This window comes from Pinus tabuliformis, chromosome J (genome assembly GCF_031772625.1).
Source record: "Pinus tabuliformis cultivar Carrire ecotype Pingquan chromosome J, CPIR1, whole genome shotgun sequence".
Classification (NCBI taxonomy): domain Eukaryota; kingdom Viridiplantae; phylum Streptophyta; class Pinopsida; order Pinales; family Pinaceae; genus Pinus; species Pinus tabuliformis.
Window position 1 is genome coordinate 718858832 of NC_142295.1, and position 23248 is coordinate 718882079.

At 38.6% G+C, this 23248-nt stretch overlaps 1 protein-coding gene across 3 annotated transcripts in view; it reads right to left on the reverse strand.

Moving 5' to 3' along the window:
- The window catches only part of LOC149228772 (haloacid dehalogenase-like hydrolase family protein), a 288935-nt gene that overhangs the window by 201994 nt on the left and 63693 nt on the right, over positions 1 to 23248 (reverse strand). For all 3 annotated transcript variants that reach the window (XM_089378360.1, XM_089378359.1, XM_089378361.1), the window contains exons 5-7: positions 17122 to 17211; positions 16764 to 16946; positions 16273 to 16428 (exon numbers count right to left, since the gene is read on the reverse strand). In XM_089378360.1, the coding sequence (XP_089234486.1) occupies positions 16273 to 16428; positions 16764 to 16946; positions 17122 to 17211 (429 nt within the window). The remainder of the gene's footprint in view (positions 1 to 16272; positions 16429 to 16763; positions 16947 to 17121; positions 17212 to 23248) is intronic.

Consider the following 23248-nt stretch of genomic DNA (forward strand, 5'->3'; position numbering starts at 1 on the left):
AAGGCCTAGCGGTCAAGGAAAAATCCCTTTTAGGGCTGTGGTCTAGGCTTAAAAGGTAGTTGAGGGGAAAAGGTAGCTCCCCAAACCCATGACAAGGGGAGAAAAGGGAGGCCGATGCCCCTAGAGGCCTGCAGCTAGGCTATGGAAGGGGGTGGAGGACCTTAAGAGGCCTCGACAAGTCGTAAAAGGGATGTGGCCAAGCCAAGGAGGGGGTCAAGGGCCCTAGGAGGCTCCTAGGCCTCAAGGCTAGGGAAAGGAGGGATGACAGCTAGGCCAAAAGGCCTAAAAAAAATTCAAACGCCTAAAAACACAGAAATTCGCCACAAATCACTGCAAAATGTTGGACAGCTTCCTTTCTTAGGTTGGACGTTGAGCTTGGAGGAAGTTAGGGAGGCTAGATCTTATCCTCAACGGCCGAGATCAACCTTCCTTCCTTGGTTGAATAGCCCAGAAAAATTTGTTGCTTCAAACCCTTGAGCTATCACCCTCAAAAATGATGAATAAAAGAATTCCAAACACCAAATATATATACAAAAATATAAAAACCCAAATACCCAAGTGTTGCAAAACAAAATGGGTTAAGAAAACTATTTACAAATTATTCACAAATATACAATATTTACAAAATAATAATTTTGGAGAAATATTTTTGAGTAAATAATAATGGATGAATAATTTCAATAAATAGATATTGGCCAAAACCCTCCTGCAAAATCAATTACCATAATGATATCTCAAAGTTGAAACATAGTTGGCTCTTCCACACAATCTGTGAACTTGGAGCCCAAGGGCTAGCGTACCTGCAAATCTCTATAATCTTCTCAAGATAAAATTGTTAGCTCATATCATGAATCAAATCACCTAAGATAGCATGTATCATTATCACCGACAAATGAAATAACAATTTATTAAAAATATTCAGCACAATATAGGATCACACATAGCTAACACATATCACAAATCAGTAGAAGAAGAACAACATAAACTGAAACCCTAAAGTCTTTCTATAATGATGAAATAACGTTCCCAACAGAGCAGTAGCTCAATACCAACGTTACAAAATTTGCAAATCATTCAAAGATACCAAATAGAAGCTCAATAGCTTCTTTATATAGAGAAACCCCTCCAAGTAGAAAATAATGGCTAGTTGGCTTGATCCTCGTCAAAATAATCTCGACTGTCGAATATAGTTTGATTATCTTTTGATCTCCACCGTCGAATTTTTTGTTTTGAGAAAAAATTCGAATTTTTCTTAAAACTCACTTTTAATTAATCCAAAAATTAAAATTTTGGATTAATATCCTCAAAAATTTGACCTTGACTTAACCACCAAGGTCCAAGGGCTCAAATTTTCTTAAAATATCCATTTTTCCCTTGGTGGGAGACATCCAAAAATTGACTTCTCTTTGAACCACGAATTTTTTATTATTTTCCACTTGGAGAGATATTAATTTCTCTATAATTATTTTTTGACTCAATTAATTAATTTCTAGCTTCGGATTTTTATTTAATTGAAGCGAACAAAGTTCCTTCTATAAATTAATTATTCCAGAAAACTAGGAATATAAAGATATCCATGAGGATACAAATATTATATATTAAATATGAATAAGAATGATAATGATAATGATTTACAATGAGAACAAGAGGCTTGCTTATATATCACGCAAGCGTCTCTTCATGAAGAGTCATGTCCTATTAGACATGCCTCTTCAACCTAATATTTAGCTTAACTTAACTATTATTTATGATTATTATCTTTTACATTATATTTATATTATTTATATATTTTATTCGTTACATTGCCTCCTTCCTCAAAAAGCTTTGTCCTCAAAGCTTGTCGATGAAAAAAAGCTTGATCTCTTTTTCGGCTTTGAAAGTCTTTCTGTTTTGGAATAGTCATCCTCGTCGATACAAGTTGATATGATCTTCTTAGTGACAAACAAAATTGTCGCACCGAGAAGGGATCAGACCATCCCAGATTAATCTTCTGTATAGCATTCTGATCACTGGAATTTTGTGACGACTTGTTAGCATAAGACTGGATTGAGATTACATCACTATTATCCGGAACATCAGTTTGTTGTTTCGGTTCTGACTTGTTCAAATATGTAGCATGGTTGATTCGTCTATTCTCATGATTCGGATGCCGATATGGAACCTTTTTTGGTTAATTTTTCCTTACTGGGCATGCGACAATTTTTATATTTCCTTCTGGCGAAGATGTTGAGTTTGTTATGAAACATTCATTGGGGATGTTCATCGTTTGAATTGCAACATCCATGCGCGTCTTTTCTTCAACTTGTTTGTCTTCTTCCTGAGTTGTGACATTCACTGAATCGGTATGTGTTGTTTTGTCATCAACTTGAATTCCTACATTTGATGCTTCCTTCTTGATAAGTTGTTGTACCTGGTTTTCTAATGACTTCTTATCCTTCTTTAGTTTCTTAATTTGCGTCAGCAATTTTTCACTATGGTTTTTAAGTCGAGAAACTTCTTCATTTTTGTCAATAGTGATTTTGTCAATTTCATTTTGCATATTTTGTAATACTTTTTTACCTTCTTGAGAAATTACTTTTGAAATATTCGATATATCTTCTGGCGTTACTGAATTAGGTTTCAGTGTAACATCTTGGAGCGTTATTTTCTTCTTCTTGTAAGAAAATGTTAAAAACTTTTTCTTAGTATTTAGAATAAAGGAACCTAGAGTTTTCATCCATGGTGATCCCAAAACAATGTCACTATCATTAAAAGATAGGGTTTGCACGGTGAATTGTGAGGTAAAAGTATAATCTCCAATATTTAGGTGTAAATTGCTTATATCGTATTGTTTGCCAAAAAAAATTGTTTCAACTATATTTGATTCAGGAATCACCAATTGATTAGCACATTTAGGACTAACATAATTACTTCTTTCAGTAGGACTGATAGAGATTATGATGTCTCTTCCCGCGAGTGATCCTTTGATGTTAAATCAATGTTACTTGGGAGCGGGAGCGGGAGCGGAAGCGGGAGCGGAAGCGGGAGCGGGAGCGACCATTTTCAGAAGCTCCCGGTTTGGGAGCGAATCGGGGTGCGATTTTTTAAAAATATATATATATTTTATATTTTTTAATTTTTGATACACATATGTCAACAAAAACATGTAGAATGATGAAATAGACATAAAAAACATAAAAAAACATAAATTGATCATTGAACCATATATCACATCAATCATCTAGAAATTATAATCGTCATTCGTCATCAACCATGTCCACAAGTTAGTAAAATACATATTACAACTGCAACATAACATGAAGTTGATACATTGAAGTTGAAAGCTTTCGGAATTGAAAATTCAATAACATTTATCATCATTGATCACCAAAGTAACAAGTTGTACTTGTAAGCCAAGTTTAACCATTACAAGAAGTAATATCGAAGATATTTCTAAGTCCTAACTTCTAACTGTTAACATGATATGAAATGTTAAAAATTTATAAAATGAAACATGAATAATGAGATGAAATGAAACAACTTTAGTCTTTCACAAAGCATCATATTCATAATTCACAATCATTACCAATGAGTTATAATTGCCAAGGCCCAACTTCAAACTTCAAACTTCAAATTTTCATTGTCACAGTGATATAATGTTTACAAAAAATATCATAATGTCATAATGATATGAAAGAGTCAAGAGTCAAGAGTCAAGGACTCAAAACTCAACACTGAACAGTTATGAAAACTAAAGTGACAAGTCTAATAGAAACTAAAAAAGACAAGTAAATTGTAAATCTACAAGTGGCCCTTGCCACGAGAGTCTCCAGGAGTATAAGTAGGTCGTGGTGGTCTTCTAGGAGTCTCCCGCCCAGACCGACGACCAGAACTAGAGCCTCCACGCGAGGGTGTCGATGGAGGTGGCGACAGCAATGGAACAAGACTCGGGCCCCGAGAACTGCTACTGGATGGTGGAGGTGGAGGTGGCATGGTTGCTGCAGCTGCTTCAGCTTCATCCCGTACAAGCTCCTCTTCTAGTTCTTCCATATGTACAATGCCATCCTCCAAATTGTCGTCCTCAGGGTGATTGTCCCAAATTTTATATGTGGGATCTTCATTAGCCCGATCACAGTAATGGCTCAACAACCTCAAATTGTAGTGCACATAAACCAAGCTTTCTGCTCGGTTTTCGTTGAGCATGTTTCTTTTCACATTATGTATATAACTGTAGGTGCTCCAACACCTCTCTGCAGAAGAAGAATTTACAACCTGTGCAAGAATTTTTTTTGCCAATTTTGGCAAATGTCCGTCGCCGCCATATGTTTCCCACCATGTGAGAGAATCAAATTTATCTTTGTCGTCCATTGCATGGAAGTTACCATACAAACCACTGCCAGTGAAGTATCTGCCTATTTCAAGGCGCACAGCTGCACATTCCTCCCTGTCAGGCACCAACTTTTCTAATGCTTCCAGATATCCTCTAGTTACCTCTCGATCTAAATGGGGTTTGGTCCTAACACCACCCCCTACTGCAGGTTTGCCCAACCAAGAATCTGAATAGTATTTTGGCGTAAGGATATACGCCAAGCAATGTAGTGGAAGGTTAAGCCTATTCCACCGTTCACACACACAATCGTGAATCAGTTTGTACAAGTCGGGATCTCTGTTATGAACAATGTCTTTTATTTCCCCCAACATGGTATCCATTTGCTCATACACCTCGCCAATCACTGGTTTGTCTGTATCTGCAAACCGAATCATGTTATAAATTGGCTTGGTGAAATCCAATACTTGTCTCACAGTTGTCCAAAACTGCCCATCAAGAGCGGCCTCCTCCACCGTTTCAAAACCTGCAATGTCAGCTACATTTGTAGCCCTTTCCTTTAACACCTGCCAATGTGGACTTGATACCATGCTAGCTAATGCCTCTCTTACCTTCAAAAGGCGCCTGAAGGTGAGGTAATAGCTACCAAATCTAGTCCTCGCAATCTTCAGCAACTCCAATCTCGAGTGACTGCGGAAAAGGCCATGGGTATTGCTATGATTTGTAATAAATTTTATCATTTTTTTTCCTTTCTTGTACAAATCACCAATCCATTGGTATTGTTCATTTTTGTTTTTGACAATATCATGCAACAGAAGGTTCAATGTGTGAACCAAACATCCAGACCAAAATATGTTCGGGTATTTATCCTCAATAATTGCTCCCGCTGCCTTACAATTAGGAGCATTATCAGTGATGACTTGGATGACATTGTATGGGCCAATACGCTCAATTGTTTCAAGCAATGCTTCTGCAATGTTGATAGCGGTCTTGAACTTGTCTGAGTAATCATGTGCAGCTAGAAAGATGGGACCACTTCGGGACACAGCAAGAACACTTATCAATGGCTTGCCTTTTACATTTGTCCATCCATCAGATACAATGGACACCCCATTGTCAGTCCAAGAACTTGTCATTTTATTCAAAGAATGTGATATTTTTGCTTTTTCATGATCAAGGCCAACAGTTCTTGCCTTGTCATACCCAGGGCTCTTGTATCCTTTAGGGGCATCATTTATGGCAGAAACCATTTCGTGCCAATAAGGTGAGCGTAGAACATTGAATGGTATCCCACATGCATAGAGGAACCTGTAAACTTTTGAATCCACATCATTCCTACACCCCTCATCAAGGAAATCTGATATGGTTCTACGGCGTAAAGATGATGACCCTGTGCCTCCATGTGCATATCCACTGCCTTGGGAGGATGCTGAAGGAGTTCTTTGTGAGCTTGGTTCAAAGAAACCCCTGATCTTTTTGCTCTGTATTGGGCGTCCTCCTCTTCCTTTATGTATTTGGCTCTATCTGCTGTTGACACCGCGTTACAAGTTTTGATTCCTATTTGTTTCTCTCCATCCCATGGCCTTTTCCCGCAGAGGTGTCTTCTAGCACGGGTGTATGAGCCTGTGTAATCAGTGTTGCAATGGGGGCAATGAAATTTAGTGGTTCCACCCCCTCTCCCTGTTTCAGCCCTGTGAACATATTTCCACAATGGAGTTTGGTCTTGTTTAGTTTTTTGACCCTCATGTTCACCCTCCTCCACATCCTCCTCACTAGGGTTTTCACCCATTTGACTTCCTCCGGCTTCTTCATCCACCTCTTCAGTTTCAGGCCCCCTCCGTTTCCTACTCTCCACGCCCATAATAACCAGAAAGGGGACCAGGAAGAGGAAAATGCCAATAAAAATCCCCAGGTCCATCGTGTTTGATGTTTGTAGGGTTTGAGTCTTGAATCTGCAAATTAATTTAGTTTATTGGGAGTAATTCATTTAATTTATTAATTTAATTTAAATTAATGATCTTTAAACTCAAACAGGTAAATTAAACTAACCAAATTAACTACCTAACCAGCTAAACTAACTAAATGATTAAGTTACTTACCTCTGCAAGCTTGCTCCTCGCTCCTTGGCACTTGCTCCTCGCTCCTTGGCACTTGCTCCTCGCTCCTCAACTCTGGCTCCTTGCTCCTCAGCTCTTGCTCCTTGCTCCTTTGCTCTTGCTCAGCTCTCAATCTCAAGCTCAATGAAGTTGAAATGAGTTTTTTTTGGCCCATTGGGCTTATAAACAAAAAAAAATTAGTTAAATTTTTTTAATTTTTCGGGTCCGGCGGAATTTTTTTCCGCCGAACCGCTCCCGGCCGGTTAAAAATCGCTCCCGGAGCGTTTTTTAATGCCCGGGAGCGATCAGGGAGCGATCGCTCCCCGATCGCTCCCGGGCATTAAAAAGCGCTCCGGGAGCTCGGGAGCGATCGCTCCCTGAAACGCTCCCTATCAGAGCAGGGAGCGTAAATTTTTTTAAGGGAGCGCGCTCCCGAAAATCGCTCCCGTCCGGGAGCGATTTTGGGAGCGCGCTCCCAACCCGCTCCCGAGCCGCTCCCGCCCGGAGCGCGCTTCGGGAGCGGGTTCGAAGGGGGGGGGGGGCGCTCCCCCGCAACACTGTGTTAAATAGTGTGCGAACACATGTACTACGGGTTTCAGGAAACCTTTCATTACTAGTCTCCATTTTTTCCTTGATGTTTTTACGTAAACAATATGTCAACTGGAGCTATTTTTATTATAAAATATCACTTATTTCTCCTATATATATTTTTCAAATATTCTCCTCTTCTTCTTCTTTTTGTGGTTCACTCTTTTAATAAAAAAATTTATATAATAATAATTTATATATATTATAAAATTATAATTATATAAAATTTATATATACTTTTTTGAGACCCACTTTTCCTTTTATATGTAACCATATAAGGCTTATATAGTATCCTTTTTTATAATTATAATAATATTTTTTTTCGGAAAATTTGGATGAGACGTGACTCTTGGTACGGTCACAATCTTTAGATTTGAACGATTAAAATTATTTAGATCACACTTTTTTTTCTCCAATGTTATCAAAATATTTTTTACTTTTAAAATACCATGGGCTATTACCATGGGTTGTTTTTAAAACCTCCTGTAAAAAGTAATATTTACCTTTCACGTAAGAGCTTTTGTATTCTTGTTTCTTTAACTTTTAAAATACCATGGGCTATTACCATGGGTTGTTTTTAAAACCTCCGTTAAAATGCTCTGCACGTAAAAAGTAAAACGTATTCCTTTTGTTTTTTGTTTTTTGTTTTTTTTTTCTTTAACTTTTTAAAATACCATGGGTTGTTTTTAAAACCACGGGCTTCTCCACGTAAAAAGCTTTAAATATACTTGGTATGAGATCTTTATCCGTTTTGTTTTTTGTTTTTTTATTTTTTATTTTCTTCTTCTTTTATTAATTTATTTACTTATATTTTTTTTTTGGTTAATTTTTCTTTTAATGGCCAAAGGCCTAAAAAATGGAGAATCTTCCAATATATAGTGAAGCGCTTCAATTATGACAGCAACAAGGTTGATGATAGGTTGATAGCCAAAGGCCTGGTGATCAGCCAAACGTGGCTCTGATACCAAATGAAGCGAACAAAGTTCCTTCTATAAATTAATTATTCCAGAAAACTAGGAATATAAAGATATCCATGAGGATACAAATATTATATATTAAATATGAATAAGAATGATAATGATAATGATTTACAATGAGAACAAGAGGCTTGCTTATATCTCACGCAAGCGTCTCTTCATGAAGAGTCATGTCCTATTAGACATGCCTCTTCAACCTAATATTTAGCTTAACTTAACTATTATTTATGATTATTATCTTTTACATTATATTTATATTATTTATATATTTTATTCGTTACATTAATTTAGCCAGAAAAATTAATTAATTGACGCTAGAGGGGATTTAATGATTTTCCATCCTCAAATATTTTAGCTATGGTGTCTAACTATGGGTAACCATTCACTAAAATATTTTTTACATCAAATAATTACAATATCAACCTTTGAAAGGGGAAATACACATTTAGATTCAGACCCTGAATAATCTACCCAATTCTGCAACAATATGATCTAGTATGAAACCAAGTGTGTTTGTAATAAAATAATTTAGCCAAATTTGCTAAAATTGTTCCCAAACACACTTTTACAAAGACTTGATATAACATTAGGACTCACCTAAGACCTTGTCAACGAATTCCACCTTCGCTTTGGGGTTTAAGCTGGAAGAAAGACTTTGTCAATTATCCGTGTTAAGAAACACACATAATTTGGTGAGGTTAAAAAACTTCCTAGTATGAAATCCTTTGCCAAAATCAGAGGCTTACCAAGGCTTTGTTACATAATTAAACAGTGATACTAGCATCATTTACAATATAGCTTGCAGAAATTGGGTTTACAATGATAAAAATGTGTTGGCTGATGACTTCGAACTTTGAAAAAATTTCTTCATATATTTGCACTCTGCTTCCTTGGACTGTTGAAAAAGTGTGATCAACATCTGGTTCCATATGGGGACAAATTGGTTTGTTGAAAGAATGTGAGAATCTAGAATCCTATATCCAAGAAAATAGAAGTCCATCAAAAAGACATCCGCCCAAAATCAAAATCATCATGAATATATAGAACATCTGCTGGAATAGAAAAATTATACTCTAGCATGTCAAAACATAAGGACATAAAATATAAATGCACAAAAGAGAACTAATGACATAAATGAAATCTTAACTAAGAGTGTAGGATTATAAATACAATACAGAAGATGCCCTATGGCATCAGATGTCATCCCTATAGTACAACTTGAACATATGCCTGTTTGTTGGCAATTCCACGGGATCGCCCTCCAAAGTATTTAGAGGGAAATAATTTGTTCCAGCAATTCCTCTAATAATGTAAGGAACAAGCCACAAACTGTCGAACTTTCCATGGTGTCAGGCTTCTCATTTCTGCGATCCCATAATAATACCATATCGCCAACCTGTAAAGACCTATTCCAATATGATTTGTCAAAATTTTCCTTTATTTTGGCCTAACCTTGACAAAGGTTATCAAAAGTATTTATGCGAGCCTCATCAAGCTCCATAATCTGATCAATTCTTTTCTATATTGCATCTTTGTCATTTGTAAAATGTTGAATAAGTTGATAACCTGGAAGCTTAAGATGAACAGGTAGAGTCACCTCAAGACCATAGACAAGCTCAAAAGGACTTTTCCCAGTAGCCCTCTTTTTTGTGATTTTGTTTGCCCATAAATCATAATTGATCTTACTGTCCCAAGACCACTTGTTATCCCCCACAATATTTTTGATGATGGTTATCAGATTTTTGTTACTTGATTCTGCAAGTCCATTACCCTCGGGATAATAATTTGAAGAATGAGATAGAATGATACCATATTTGAAGCATGTTAATTTTAGGTATGTTCTATGCTTAGATCAATTTATTTAAATTTTCATAGTTAGCTCAATATCTTTTCTAGATTAGAAATCACATCAGCATAATAGTAAATTGCAGATAGAACATAACATAAATCGCAGAAGACAAGCCAAGACAAGAGGACACAAGATGTGGCACTAGCCAGGGACAAACCCTAATGGGGGGAAACCCTTGATCAATTCTTCTTATATGTTCTTCAATAGTTTAGCAAAGAGAGAGAGAGAGAGATAGTACATTTACAATAGAAGTCAACACTTTGACTTATCTAAATAAGAGCATAGATCATCCCTAAGAAGATGATACATGAGGTAGCTTAACTCAGTTGAAGACATGCTGCTTCAACTGATTCTCCAAGGTGACTCCATCACCATGTTGCACCTATCATTGTGTTGCTCCTCATCATCATGCTGCACCATGTACCTGCTGCACCAAGTACCATTGCTGCTATGTTTGCTTCTATGTACCATTGCTGCTATTGCTGCACCATGTACCAGTGTTGCACCAATCAACACTAGGCTGCACCATTACTTTTTCCATGTTGCCACACTACTTTAGGCATGCTACCACACTGCCTTAGTCATGCAAGTCTGTCATCAACATGTACAATGTTGATATGTGTGATATAGGAGCTTCTTCTCATCAAGATATCTAAAGAGACCTCTCCTATCAAACTGATCCAAAACAAGTCAAAGCAATGACCCAACACAAGTCACTAATGGAGAAGAATACATACTTCTGCACTTCTATTCATGGGCAGTGTTTTGGTCACTGGTTAGGGCTCCCACTGTAACCTACAGCAACCCAACAATCATGCCCAAAACACACCTTAAATTATGCGGCCTCCTCTCCTCTCCAAGTTAAGTGATCTCGCTGTTTGAGGAGGCACCTACAACAGGGATGTTTGACCCTCAAAATAGTACCTACAGGCCTGCGGCCTAATCACAACAGGAAGGTCCCTTTACTCGGCCTGTTACAAGAGAATATCCATGCGTTTTCTAGCCCAAAACAGTCCCTAATTATTGCGGCCCTCCAGCAAGGTACTTCGGCCCTCCTTCCAGCACTCGGTCACTTGAAAATGTCCCTTCAAACCCTCGCTGGCCTATCTTCCTTATTGCGGCTAGGGCAGAATAGACCAGCGTATTTAGGCAGCGTGAATAGGCCTTCTTCACTGTGCTATATCTAAAACGAGTATTTGGTCGCCTAACTGTGTCTCCCGGATTGGTTGGTTCCTAACTAATCCTTCTTCCATCCATTTCCATAGGGTCTACCCCCCTTAGTCTCCTGTTGGGAGACAAATTAAACGAAGAGATTGGGGATTAGGGTGACAGCCCCTTATCTGAGCCATTGTCGCGGTGCCTAGGCATTCTGTGCGACAACACTACCAAAAGGAAACAAAATGGAAGAGGTTCAAGGAAGACTTATTTCAAATTGTCAGAGTGCCTCTACACTTGAGCATTTGAAATTCTACTTGTTCTTGCATATTCTCCCACCTAGGAGAGAACACTCGTACAAGGGAAAAAAAAGCAAGAGAAGAAGTGTCATAGTTGTATACATATCTTGTATACTCTATCTTCCATCCAATATGTATGACTACAAAAATTGAAAGGTGGAGTAGGGAACATATGAGGTAGGTGACAAGTTAGGCCCTACAAATTGCTTCCAAAGGAGAAATGGCAAGAAAACATCCCCAAACCAACAATGAATTCAGAAACATGGGGAGGAAAGGCGCATGTAGTCCATACAACAACACCAAGAACTGTTTTCACCACTACAACTTGAGTGGCCATTGGGAAGCAAGTGTTGGCAACTTCATCCAGAGTTTCACTCCAAAAACTAAAAAGTGTGAAGAGTGAAAAGGGAAGATTGAAGAAGGCGAAGAGATGCCTACATCTTCAATCCAAGGAGCTATATCAACACAGGTTGTTAGTGACACCAATAAACAAAAATCAAGTTCATGCCAAGGGAAGCCACAATCAAATCATTGTTTTCGATATTGCATGAGAAGAACCCATTCTTAGAGATGTGCCAGAGATTGGGACATAAAGGTCAATGACCTTGGGGGGTTCTTGAGAACTCCATGGCAACTGCCAAAGAAAACAAAATGTTGGATAATGATAATGATAAGAGAGGACAAAGTAGCCTATCCAACCCCATAGGCTATAGTCAATTATAATGGGGGAAACCCATTATTAAATGTTTTGGGGGTTACATTGAGTAAATTGGGTTAACTGGAGGAAAACTTTTGGAAGAAGAGAAAATTGGAGGCTTAGTGGAGGGAAATTTGTTAGCCCCTCAAATTAAATTTAGGAAAGGAGACCCAAAGGGAAATCTATAAATATGAGAGAGTAGAATCATTTTTCTCATCATGGCTGTTGGATGTTTCTGTTTTGTGAGCTGAGGGTTTTAAGATCCATTTATTTCTTATTGGTTTCAGTGGTAACAGATTCCACCCTTGCCAATCCCTCTCTCTATTATGTTTGGCATAACCTTTTGAGGCATCTTTCATCTGGCTTTTGGCAAGCAAGGGGAGATTTCTAAGGTTTATTTTGGCTTGAGAAGACACTTTGTGGCATCTTTCATCTATTATGAGCTTTCTGTGGTAAAATCTAGGCCAGCAAGGCAATCTAAGGTTTCTATGGAGCAACCAATTAGCACCAGACCTCCATCTGGGCTAGTGAAATCCCTCTAAAGGTTGAGGCAATAGTAGGGTAGCAAACTCTCATCTGAGCAGGAGATAAATCATTTTATCGCTTTATGTTCAAGATGATACAATTCTAGGGCAGCGAAGCCCTCATCTAATCAAGAGATAGATCATTCTGTGGCATTAAGTTCTAGTTGAGGTAGTACTAAGACAGCGAAGCCCTCAACTTGATAACAGGTGGCCATTTTGTGGTAGAATCAGCTTGAGTATCCATCCCAAGGTATGCAGCTCACTTGAGGAAAGATATCCTATAACAGCAAGGTTAGTTAAGGAGCAAAGTTTGGCAGTGGAGCTCTTATGGGTCCCTATAGGAGGCAAAAAGGATTTCTGATGTTCTTTGGTTCACAACCAGTGTTTTAAAAACCGGTCGATCTGAACCGGTAACCGGTCAAACCGGCCTGTTAGCTAGCCCACCGAGTCAAACCCGCAGAAAAACCCGATTTGACCCTCCATTTCGCCAAAAAAGTGGACAAACCGGTCCTAATCAACCGGTTTAGGACGGAACCAGCTGATTTGTGGTCAAACCAGCCAGTTTTGTCCTAAACCAGCCGGTTTATTGCCAGTGCAACTATAAACCCCAAAAAATGCATTTTTATGACTTTTGAAGTTGTTTTAAGGGAAATTTGGGGTTGTTTTCCTCCAAAAATAGTCCCTCCGAGAAAAACATGCCTACCCTCTCATTTTCCTGACACATCTCAACCCTAACAATGTTGGCAGTTAATGGTAATGTTAAGTTCTTAAAGTAAAAGTGACATTTCCTTTCATTTTCATTTTCATCCTTTTACTTAAATTTTTAACATTACCATGAAATGACTCAGATGTTTGAGAGTGGTTTCAACCTCATTGGATTTCATATGGAGAAACTAGAATTTTAGATTTCACTCAAAATTTAGCAAACTTAATGGTTTTCAGGATTTCATGGTTTGGGGGTTTGCAATGTTTCCATTTGATTCTATCATGCGTGAGGGTATGAGATTGCCATTTGATCAAGAGCATGAAGCCCTTTAAGAACCTTAATCGTCGTGGCATTGATTGTTGTACTTTGTTGATGTTGGTGGTACTGATTGTTGAACTCCTCTACCATGGCCTTAACAAGAATGCACCCTTCACTCAAAGGAAAACCACTGGTTAGGCATGTTAATCTTTTCCTACCACATTATAAGGTTGAGGAGATGAACCCTTCACTCAAACCAAAATCATTGGTTAGGCATGTTAAACCTTTTAAATTTATATCATGTTATAAGGTTGAGCAATCCAAATTTGAAGCCTTTGAGCTAGATGATGTTCATGTATCTCTTGTTGATGATGTTTATGTATTTCTAGTAGTGTTGTATCAAAGATGAGTTTCATGAGTGACCATGTTGATCGGTGATTTATATTTTCGATGTCTATTTTTGCTACTACTACTAAAGTTGTAGAGGAGTTTTAGGAGTCCTCAAACTCGGAGGCATATTATTTATGTAGCTCATGTTGATGATCTCTTCTCTAGTAGTGGTGATGAGTTTGATCATGATGAGGAGTGATCATGTTTTTGATCACTAATATGTAGACTTGTAGTAGTTCAGTGACCCCATAGCTTAGATCATTGTTTTCGGACTCTAGAGGCCATTTAGAGCCTCATTGATTACGTATTTTGTTGCGGATATGTATTGCACTCTATGCCATTTTGATATATTCACCTTTACATGGTGTATAGATGAGCAAACCTTGCATATTTTGTTTCTATTGGCTTGGAATCGTGGTTTTAAATCTTAAAAATAGTTTTTGTCATTAAAAATTAAATATTTAATGTATTTTTTTAAACCGGTTCGATTAAACCCGACCAATCCCGGTTCGACCAGTTCCGGTTCATTAGGTGGACCAGTCCGGTCACTGGTTCCGGTTTTTAAATCATTGTTCACAACACAACGCTTTTGTTCACAAAATACACCCTATTTCCCACACATTTAGTTCTCAACAAACAGAAGCCTCTTCTAGGAAGCAAGTTATATCTAGATCTTCAAGTACTTCCTGACCATTCAAACCATCAAGACAACCCACCATCAAGGATTTCCTCACTTTGGCCTTCAATGATAGGAGACATTCATTGAGTTCTAGTATAGGTTCAGAGGTTAGCGACCTCCCCTCCCCTTCCTCAATAGCAAGCAAAAACCCCTCCATAGCTTGAGTGCACACTTCATGTGCCTCGAGTCGAGACAATTTTTCTAAGTTCCTAAGAGGGTTCCTCTCTTCTCTCAGATTCCCAGCTTTGTATCTTTTTGTTTCTTTATGGATAGATTTTAGACTCTAGGTTTTTGACCTCGGAGGATAGATAGACTTTTGTAGGAGCTTCACTCACACTCCCACTACTCTTATCTTATCTCAATGCTTAAAAGATCCACAGTTAAGATGGATATATGCCAGTTTATTTGTTATAGACTTACATTTTATTTTAGTCCATTTCCTTTGGTTTCTTTTATTATTATGGTTGGTCACTATTTTTTAATTTTTCATTTTCATGGACTTCAAATTTTCTAAATTTAATTTAGTAATGTTATAGACAAGACACATCTGACTATCCTGTAGATGCACTTCACCATTCTCAGTAGATCCAACACACAACTGCATGTCCAAGAGAGTGCACTCTTGGGCAGTGCACTGCCCAAAACTGGCTGCTGTCCAAAAACTAGGGTGCTGGAAACCCTAATTTCAGATCTGAAAAGAAAACAGACTTAAAGAGTGCTGGATAGAAGAAGAAAATCCATACTAGCTCTGAAGACTGAGACCATGTTAAAAATCATAAGGTAGAGGATCTACAGTGAATTCTCCAACAAATCTTAATCCAAAAAAGTAAACAAGCTTAAATATAACAGCACCTTATCAATGAACACATAAGACTTCAAGAGAGCATGCAACACAAGTGCAATAGTATAGGTGCCCTTAGACAAAATAATGAAAAAACTCACTTGAATGAGATGATGTTCCAAATGAGGGAGGTGGTGTATATATATTATATACCGGTCGACTGGGGTTAAGGCACTAGTTCCAACCACAAGACTAGGCCAACCTTACACTAAAATAGTAAAATACAATAAAGTGTAATAATGAGTCTAACAACCCACAAGACAGATTGCATGTTGCCACATGTAAAGATTAACCAAAATATCTTGACATGTTTTGAGTTCATAATGTACCCACAATTTTGCAATGTTCCACTTCATGTTTCATACAGTTTGAATGAGATTATAAATGGATTTTGGAATAGACAAAGCTTATGAGCAGTACTACTGGAACATTTTCAATAGTTCTTATCCGCTGCTACAGAAGTGACTAAAGATGCCTATTATGTTCAGATAGCAGATCCATCACCCCCTCCAAGGAAGAGCAACAGGTGTGTTACATATACTTTTGTTTTCCAAGGGGAATCTCACAGGGAACCTAAGGGATGCATCCCCACATGCATGGATGGCATTCCTAGTAAACCTGTCAGTAGAGAACAGTATGCCTCACATAGGGGTATTTGAACTGGCCACCTGCCAGCATGGAACAAGTCAAATGCCTAGCAACATTAGCGATAACCAGTTGAGCTAACCACTTGGACTATGCATTACATATACCTTACAGCATAAGGTATCATTTTTCCACCTGAGAGAGTTGCCCCTGCATGGTTTAATAGTCTCAAGAAATTGTATTAAGATGTGACTCTACAGAAAGCTCCAATATAAAAAAACATCAAAAATCTGCAAAGATATCAACAGTATAGTAGCCTTACCTGCATACGCAGCATTCTAATATCGTCTTGTGTTTCTTCAGTCTCATAAGTTGCTCTCAAGTGGCTCCCGACATTATTGCGAGCATAAGGGAAAAGAATGTCAGCCACAAATGATATTGGTGTTGTGGTTCCCTCTATATCCAGCAGAATGCAATGCTGCAGTAAAACCAAACACACATCTAAAAAGAAAAGTTCTGAAAATTAAAATTATGTAAGTTTACATTATTTGAATCAGAAAGTACTTTTAACTTTTAAGAATAAAAATCCTGAAATCAGACAAAAAATTGTTGGTGTTAAGAAAGGCTAAAGAATGAATCTGACATTTAGCTTTCCTTCTTTGCAATCCAACAATTTCATCAGATAAAAGATATCCTCTGATAAAAGAAATTTGAAAAAAAACGCACAGAAACAATTTCTGACAGAACAACTTTTTATGCTTGCCATAAAAGTATGCATTTCGTAGAAAGACTACAATCAAGTGAAAGACTTACATGAGGAGGTTTTACTTCTCCATCTTCCTTGAGAACTCTGCACACTATATCTGTCCGTTGTGTTTCTTCAGGTAGTAATGAACGAGTCAATGGAGAGATTGGACCATGGTTCGGTGTGGTAGGATCCAAACCCATCTGATAAAGCTTTAAGGCAGCATCAAAAAGATAGTGGTAGCATTCTGCCTGCACAGATAAATAAATATTTAAACACTAGATATATAATAAAAAATATCTTTAGTAACAAGCACAAGCATACAAAATCTTGAAAAAATGCATAAAAACTGCTAAATAAGAATCAGAGAACAAAACAATGTAATTAAAACAATATCATTTTTTCATTGACAGAGTATGTGCCGACCTGGGTCTTTGTACTAATCCACGAATCACCCCATATATAGATGCCATGATTTCTTACAAGAACTGCTGTAGCTTTTGGATAAGCAGCAATCTGTCAAATACATTTCAACAATTGTTATTGAAGGAACTTACATGTTTGAAATGTAACTTTTGCATTTCTAGAAGTTGTATAAATTCCTTACATCCATATATTTCTTTTAATACAACTGTTTTGAAATTAGACAACCATTAAGCAATTAAGCACTCCCTAGAGTCTATGCTGTTAATGCCTTTCAAGCAATTGACAAAAATAAACGAGTCACAGGACAAAACCAGCAATATACACAGCAGATCAAAGTTCAAGTTGTCATCTGCAAAAGAATGAAACTCACAATGATATGGAATTGTCATAATAAATACATGGACCAAATACTTTCAAGGAGAGAGACTTCTAAACAAGGACTTGGGATGGCATAAGCAGTCCAAAACCTCCAGCAACATCTACTCATTAATTCGTTTTTTTGATAGATCATCAAGCCCGTTTGTATTTAAAAAATAAACATGTAATCTGTGGCAGAATTAGCTGTTGGCTAATATTGTTGGAAGAATTTACTTTGAAGGTTGTGATGCAACCTAGTAGGTCCCATGTAGAGGACCACTTGTCCAAAATCACCTAGGATGAACCTGTTGAAAAAAGTGAACAATGGATTTCCAGATGAGCAACATTCTATCCCGAATGGGTATGAAGATGTAGCAGATTACTTTTCAAATAGAACATTTATTCTAAACATGCTGGTTGGAGTGACACCTGGTAAGAAGGCAATAAGAATGATTTTTTATACCATATGGAAGTAAACCATGTTTGCGATGATTTGTTTTGAAGGAACAGAAAGAATAGTTTTAAAAGAACGTTCAAAAGAAATTCGTATATAAGAATATTATAGCCCGGTTTGGAATCATGTCCCATGAAGATAAAAAGCAATCAAGAGGCACACTTCTCAAATGACATTATTGAACAATGTTGAAAGAATTGGAAATTAAACATTCTCTATCCAATCCAAAAGGTTAGATAGACTTGTTACCTTTGAAAAATGCAAGGTCCATTCCACATGTTCATGGGCCTTTCTTCTCCTCACAAGCACAACAAGAAATCCTTGGAGTTTAGCGGCAAAGACAGGTTGAAGGGAAAGATTTGGAGGTTGTGCCTTTTGTTCTATCTTGCCCAAGGACCATTCATCATCCAGGACTTGGAGGAGTTTGTTTGGCACATTGGAGGATATTTTGGATGCACATTGCACGATGGGATTCCATTTTGGAAAACTTGGCACAATTGATGCAAGGTTACATAGCTTATATTACATTTGTTATATCATTGATGGAGATCCGTGTTCCTAGGTCAACCTAGGACCTGTTACTGCTCAAACTAGCAGGGGACCTAAAGGCAAATGCTAGGCCAAGGGCAACAAATGGAGACTTAGCCCATTGTCACCTCAGCTAAGGCTCCCTACTATTTACGGACTTTCACCGATGGGAGGAGACCTGAGATATTATGAAGTCACCAATGAAGGATAAATCAATAAGTGAATGTGGAGTGACCCAAATGATCCCTCTCTAGAAGAGTTTGAAAGATAGAGCTTGCTTGCTTTCTAAGCAAGGTACAATGTCTTCTAAGAGGAGGGAGGATTTGGGGTTCGGTTTATGGAATATGACCTGTAAAGGAGCTTCCCAATCCCTAAAATCCTTGTGGAAATTGGTATCCCGGATGGTTCTTGAAGAATTGTCTTTTCAAAGGAACTGGACCACACAAGACCAAGTGGGCCCAGTCTAGGTTAGGAGGAAATATTTTAGCAACCAATGATGTTCCTAGCCTGGACAAGGTGGGGGAAAGGATCAAAGAAAGAATAATCACTTAAAGGTGTTGAATTGATCCTATGAGGTACCAGTGTTGGGGATGCTAGGCCAAAATTTGGTCTCGAAGCTAAGGCTTGTCTTTCCTCACAACTCCACTGTCGGAATGGCCTCAAATTTGGAGGAGGTCTTGAGGAAACACCAGCACAGGAGAGGCTAGGATATCAAACTTTTTGGAGGGACAGTTTGTCGAGAAAATGATGCCGTAGGTGACCCAACTTGGCTAGACCTATGAAAAGGTGAAAGGAAGTTGATTTTAGGTGACCACCTTTTGGTAGATCAGTGCCTTGGTCGTGGGAGAATGGAGTCTATAATAAATATGAGTGAGGACTTTTGATTCCTAGTCAAGGAGGCCTCAAGATTACTTTGTTAGCCTTCTAGGTCAAAGAGAAGCAATCTTGCAACTTTTATACTTCGATGTGCAAATGAACTCATCTCACTTGTATTTATACACAAATTAGGAGTTTGAATTAGCCTCCATGGCCTACATAAGCCCCAAAAATAAAATAATGTTCTAATCAATGTTTTAAAACTCCAACTCCGACTCAGAAATGGCTGAGGGTCGACTCCGACTTGGTATCGACTCGGTCGGTTTGATCTCAATGACTCAGTCGTTGTAGAAAACACATTAAATATTTATTTTTTTATAAAAAATATAATTTTAAAGATTTTCATTCATGTTTCCAAACACAAAGCTTTAGAATATAGAGAGAAGACAACATATGATCAAAGTAGGCTCATGAATATATCCATTATATCAAAATGGCACCTAGTGCACTGTCCAATACAAATTTCATACTTAGCCACCAATGCTAGGATTCTTGTCTGCCTCAACCTAAGGACAATCACTAGACTACAACAACAATAATTCCAATTCTCTGACCTTAATGAAGTCTCAAAACCCTTGATTTAATTCTGGTCAAGCTCCAAAACAATCAGAGATAAATATGTATTTATTAGTCCATTGGCAGAACGTTTGCCTTTTTACAGACATTGTATGGCTCAATGCATTGTTTCAATTTTCTAATTCATGCCACTAGGATAACCATACTTCGGCCTTGTAATTTTCAAAACTTTCTCACAGTGATAGATTACTTTAGGGCTATAAATATGCAATAAACAACAACCCAACCATTGATATGTAGGAGGCGGAACAACTTTTGACAAATGTGCTTCAGGATTTTTGTCAAAGAGCCGAGCTGGCCGAGATGCTATCGAGTCGGCCGAGTCATTATCAAGTCAGCCGAGTTGTTACCGAGTCGACCAAGTCAATGACTGGCTCAGTAACAACCCGGCCAGCCGTTCCATTTCGGCCACCGAGCCGACCCGGCCAGGCATTGGCTCAGTCTGACTCGGCCGAGTCAGAATCGACTTGGTCGTTTTTTAAAACATTGGTTCTAATAATTCAACTTTTGGTCACAAGCCCACCAAACTAGATCATAAATGAAAGAATAAGTCTCTCAAGAGGTCAGATACTAATTTATGCATGTCGTAGGGCCCTCTAAGAGGCCTAATGAGGCCCATGGGTGCCATAATGAAGAGTAGGACCCTCAAAAGCAATGGACAAGGGGTTGGCCCCTTGTAATAACTTGTGGTGCTCCAAACGACATGTGGGGGCACACAAGTGTCCTCGTGGGTCTCCAAACAAATTGAAGATGTCTATAGATCTCCTACAAGGGCTAGGATGATGGTGTAGGTGATGCCACATCATCATGCAAGTCCGTGATGATCTGCCAAGTGTATGGTGTAAATCTAGGGCCAGTTGGGCATGATGGATCGGGTGCATCTTCCTCGTCCAATAAGTGAACCACGAGCAATCTTTGAATGGCTATGGGGATCCATAGAGTGTTGTCTGCTGTTGTGGAGGGCCATGGCTCTCAACGCACACCCTACATGTGCCAATGTAGCCCTCTGGAGGATTAGGACCCCGTATAGGGAGACCAAACCCAAGATGGAGACCATCTGCAATCCTGCATAAGATCCAATGTGTCCCCTAGCCTTCCAGTACAACAAGTCATTAGAGAAATCGAGTAAATGAGCTTACCAATCATGGACCACAGGTGGGGACTTCATAATGGCCTACCCTTCCATAATGGGCTTCGGGACCAAGAATCCTATTAGATGGTTTCTACTTCTAAATGGGATAATATATTCAAGGTACATCCTTCAAAAGGTGGTGGCATGTGACAAATGGGTGAATGAAGTAGGGGATGAGAAGGGTCAGCCCTAGGTCACATGTTGGGGTCACATGTTGGGGTACACGGATAGCTAATAAGAGGGAAGCCCACCCTTGGGTTTATGATGTATAGGAGGAAGCAATCGTGGTACATGAGGTGCCTCGACCTAGATTTTTCCACCCTTCTTTATATGCCTTTTGCCTTTTTATGATTTTCTTTGAGTGATTGCTCGGGGCTCAAGGGGTGAGAGTATGATGTATAAGATATAGCAGTGAATACCCCCTTTTAAGGTGGGGCGGCTCATTGCCCACCAGGGGTTGGGAAAATCATGGGTTCCTATATGATGAAGGAGGTTCATAGAACCTGTAGGAACCAGGTTGATGACCATGATGATGGGGTAGAACTCATGTATTGGCTTTTACCCATGTGCTAAATGTGTTTGTCCATGCCATCTTTTGCATTTTGTGGTACATTTTCCTGTTGAATGTGGCCAGATATGTTTTTATCTTTCTTTTCAGTTGCATCAACCTCTGGGCTTCATTCCAAGCCATGACCCAAGATGTGGGCAAGGGGAAGGGGCATGCTAACCCTATGTGGACCCAGTGGAGGAATGTGGACCCCGGTGGGAGAAATGATGAATGGGGTAATAATGAATGGAAATAGGTTAATATAAGCAGATAAGGGAGTGGGACGACGCTACCAAAATCAGGGTTTCCATGAAATACCACCCCTAGAGCCAAATGGTCAGTAAAAGAGATCCCACGGGACTAGAATCCAAGGCTAATACCTAAAAGGGGTCAAGGGGACAAGAGCACAAACCTAGCCCATTCTTTCCGTCGAATCCCCCATTAATCCATGTCCAAAAGTGTCCATGATAAGCAAACTACAATACTCAATTTCCAAATGACAAGGCATACCTTTAGGTTCGAGAGGCCCACATTCAAACATACGATCTTGACAAAACGGGCGAGGGACCACATGGTTGGCTCAGGTGGCGAAGAAATTGCACAATGAGCTAGTTGTTGGATGCAAGGGGCTATTGGCTGCTAGCTGACGACCATCTTGGAGAAAAAAATTCTCCCAGGGATATTACCCACAAAATGGTGAGTAACAAGACCTACGATGGAGGATGTCAACAAGAACGCTTTGCCATATTAGTAGTCCAGAGAATAATGTGGTGAGGGGTCAAACATAACCCTAGAAGAAGAATGTCCTAGCTTAAAAGATGTCCAAGGAATGATTTATGGGGAGCTAAGGGATCAATCACTACATAAAGGAGAATCACCCTCTTGAAGGAAAGGGCTAGGTTAAGTGGAAGACTTTAAGGAGTGAGAAACAACCCTAATGGAGGAGTTTCCATACATTTGGAAACATATTTCACCTTTTCAAATATTTGGGGTAAGACTAAGAACACATTGTTTGAAGCCTTCTTGCATATTTGGAGGAAAATGCTTTGTAGAGATGCCATGTGGCATGGTTGACAACTTGACATCATCAAACCCGCTAAATGAAAGGCATTTACTTATGAAGATGACTAAGTGACATTATGGACCCATTTAATCTATTCAAAGGCAAAAGGAGCAAATGTCCCACATGTAGGAGCTCTAAAGCATGACAAGTGGCAAGGAAAGTGGCTAGAAGAGGAACATCCTTGCTTGGATGATGTCATGTGATCGAAGGTGCACTTATGTGGTCAAAGGAAACCACTTGATGAGGAGAATTCCACTCCTAGGATGAAAAATGATGATATTTTATGGCTTAAATCATGGATCGACCCACTAAAAGAGGGACATCTCACTCAAGAAGTCATGATTCACATATTTGGAGTTAGCTCAAAAAATAAGTTGACACATGTCAATTTGTGGTGAAATGAAACCCTAAAAAGCACTCTAAAGACGAGTGCACTACTTATAGGGTTTTAGCTCTAATTTATTATTATCCTAATTAGGGATTGATGTGTAAGAAATAAATAAACTAAAGATTGATTTGCTAAGGGCATGGTTGTAAGATTTCCATCTTTTTCTCCTTTTCTTCGATGTTTAGGGATTTTGCAAGGTTTGCCAT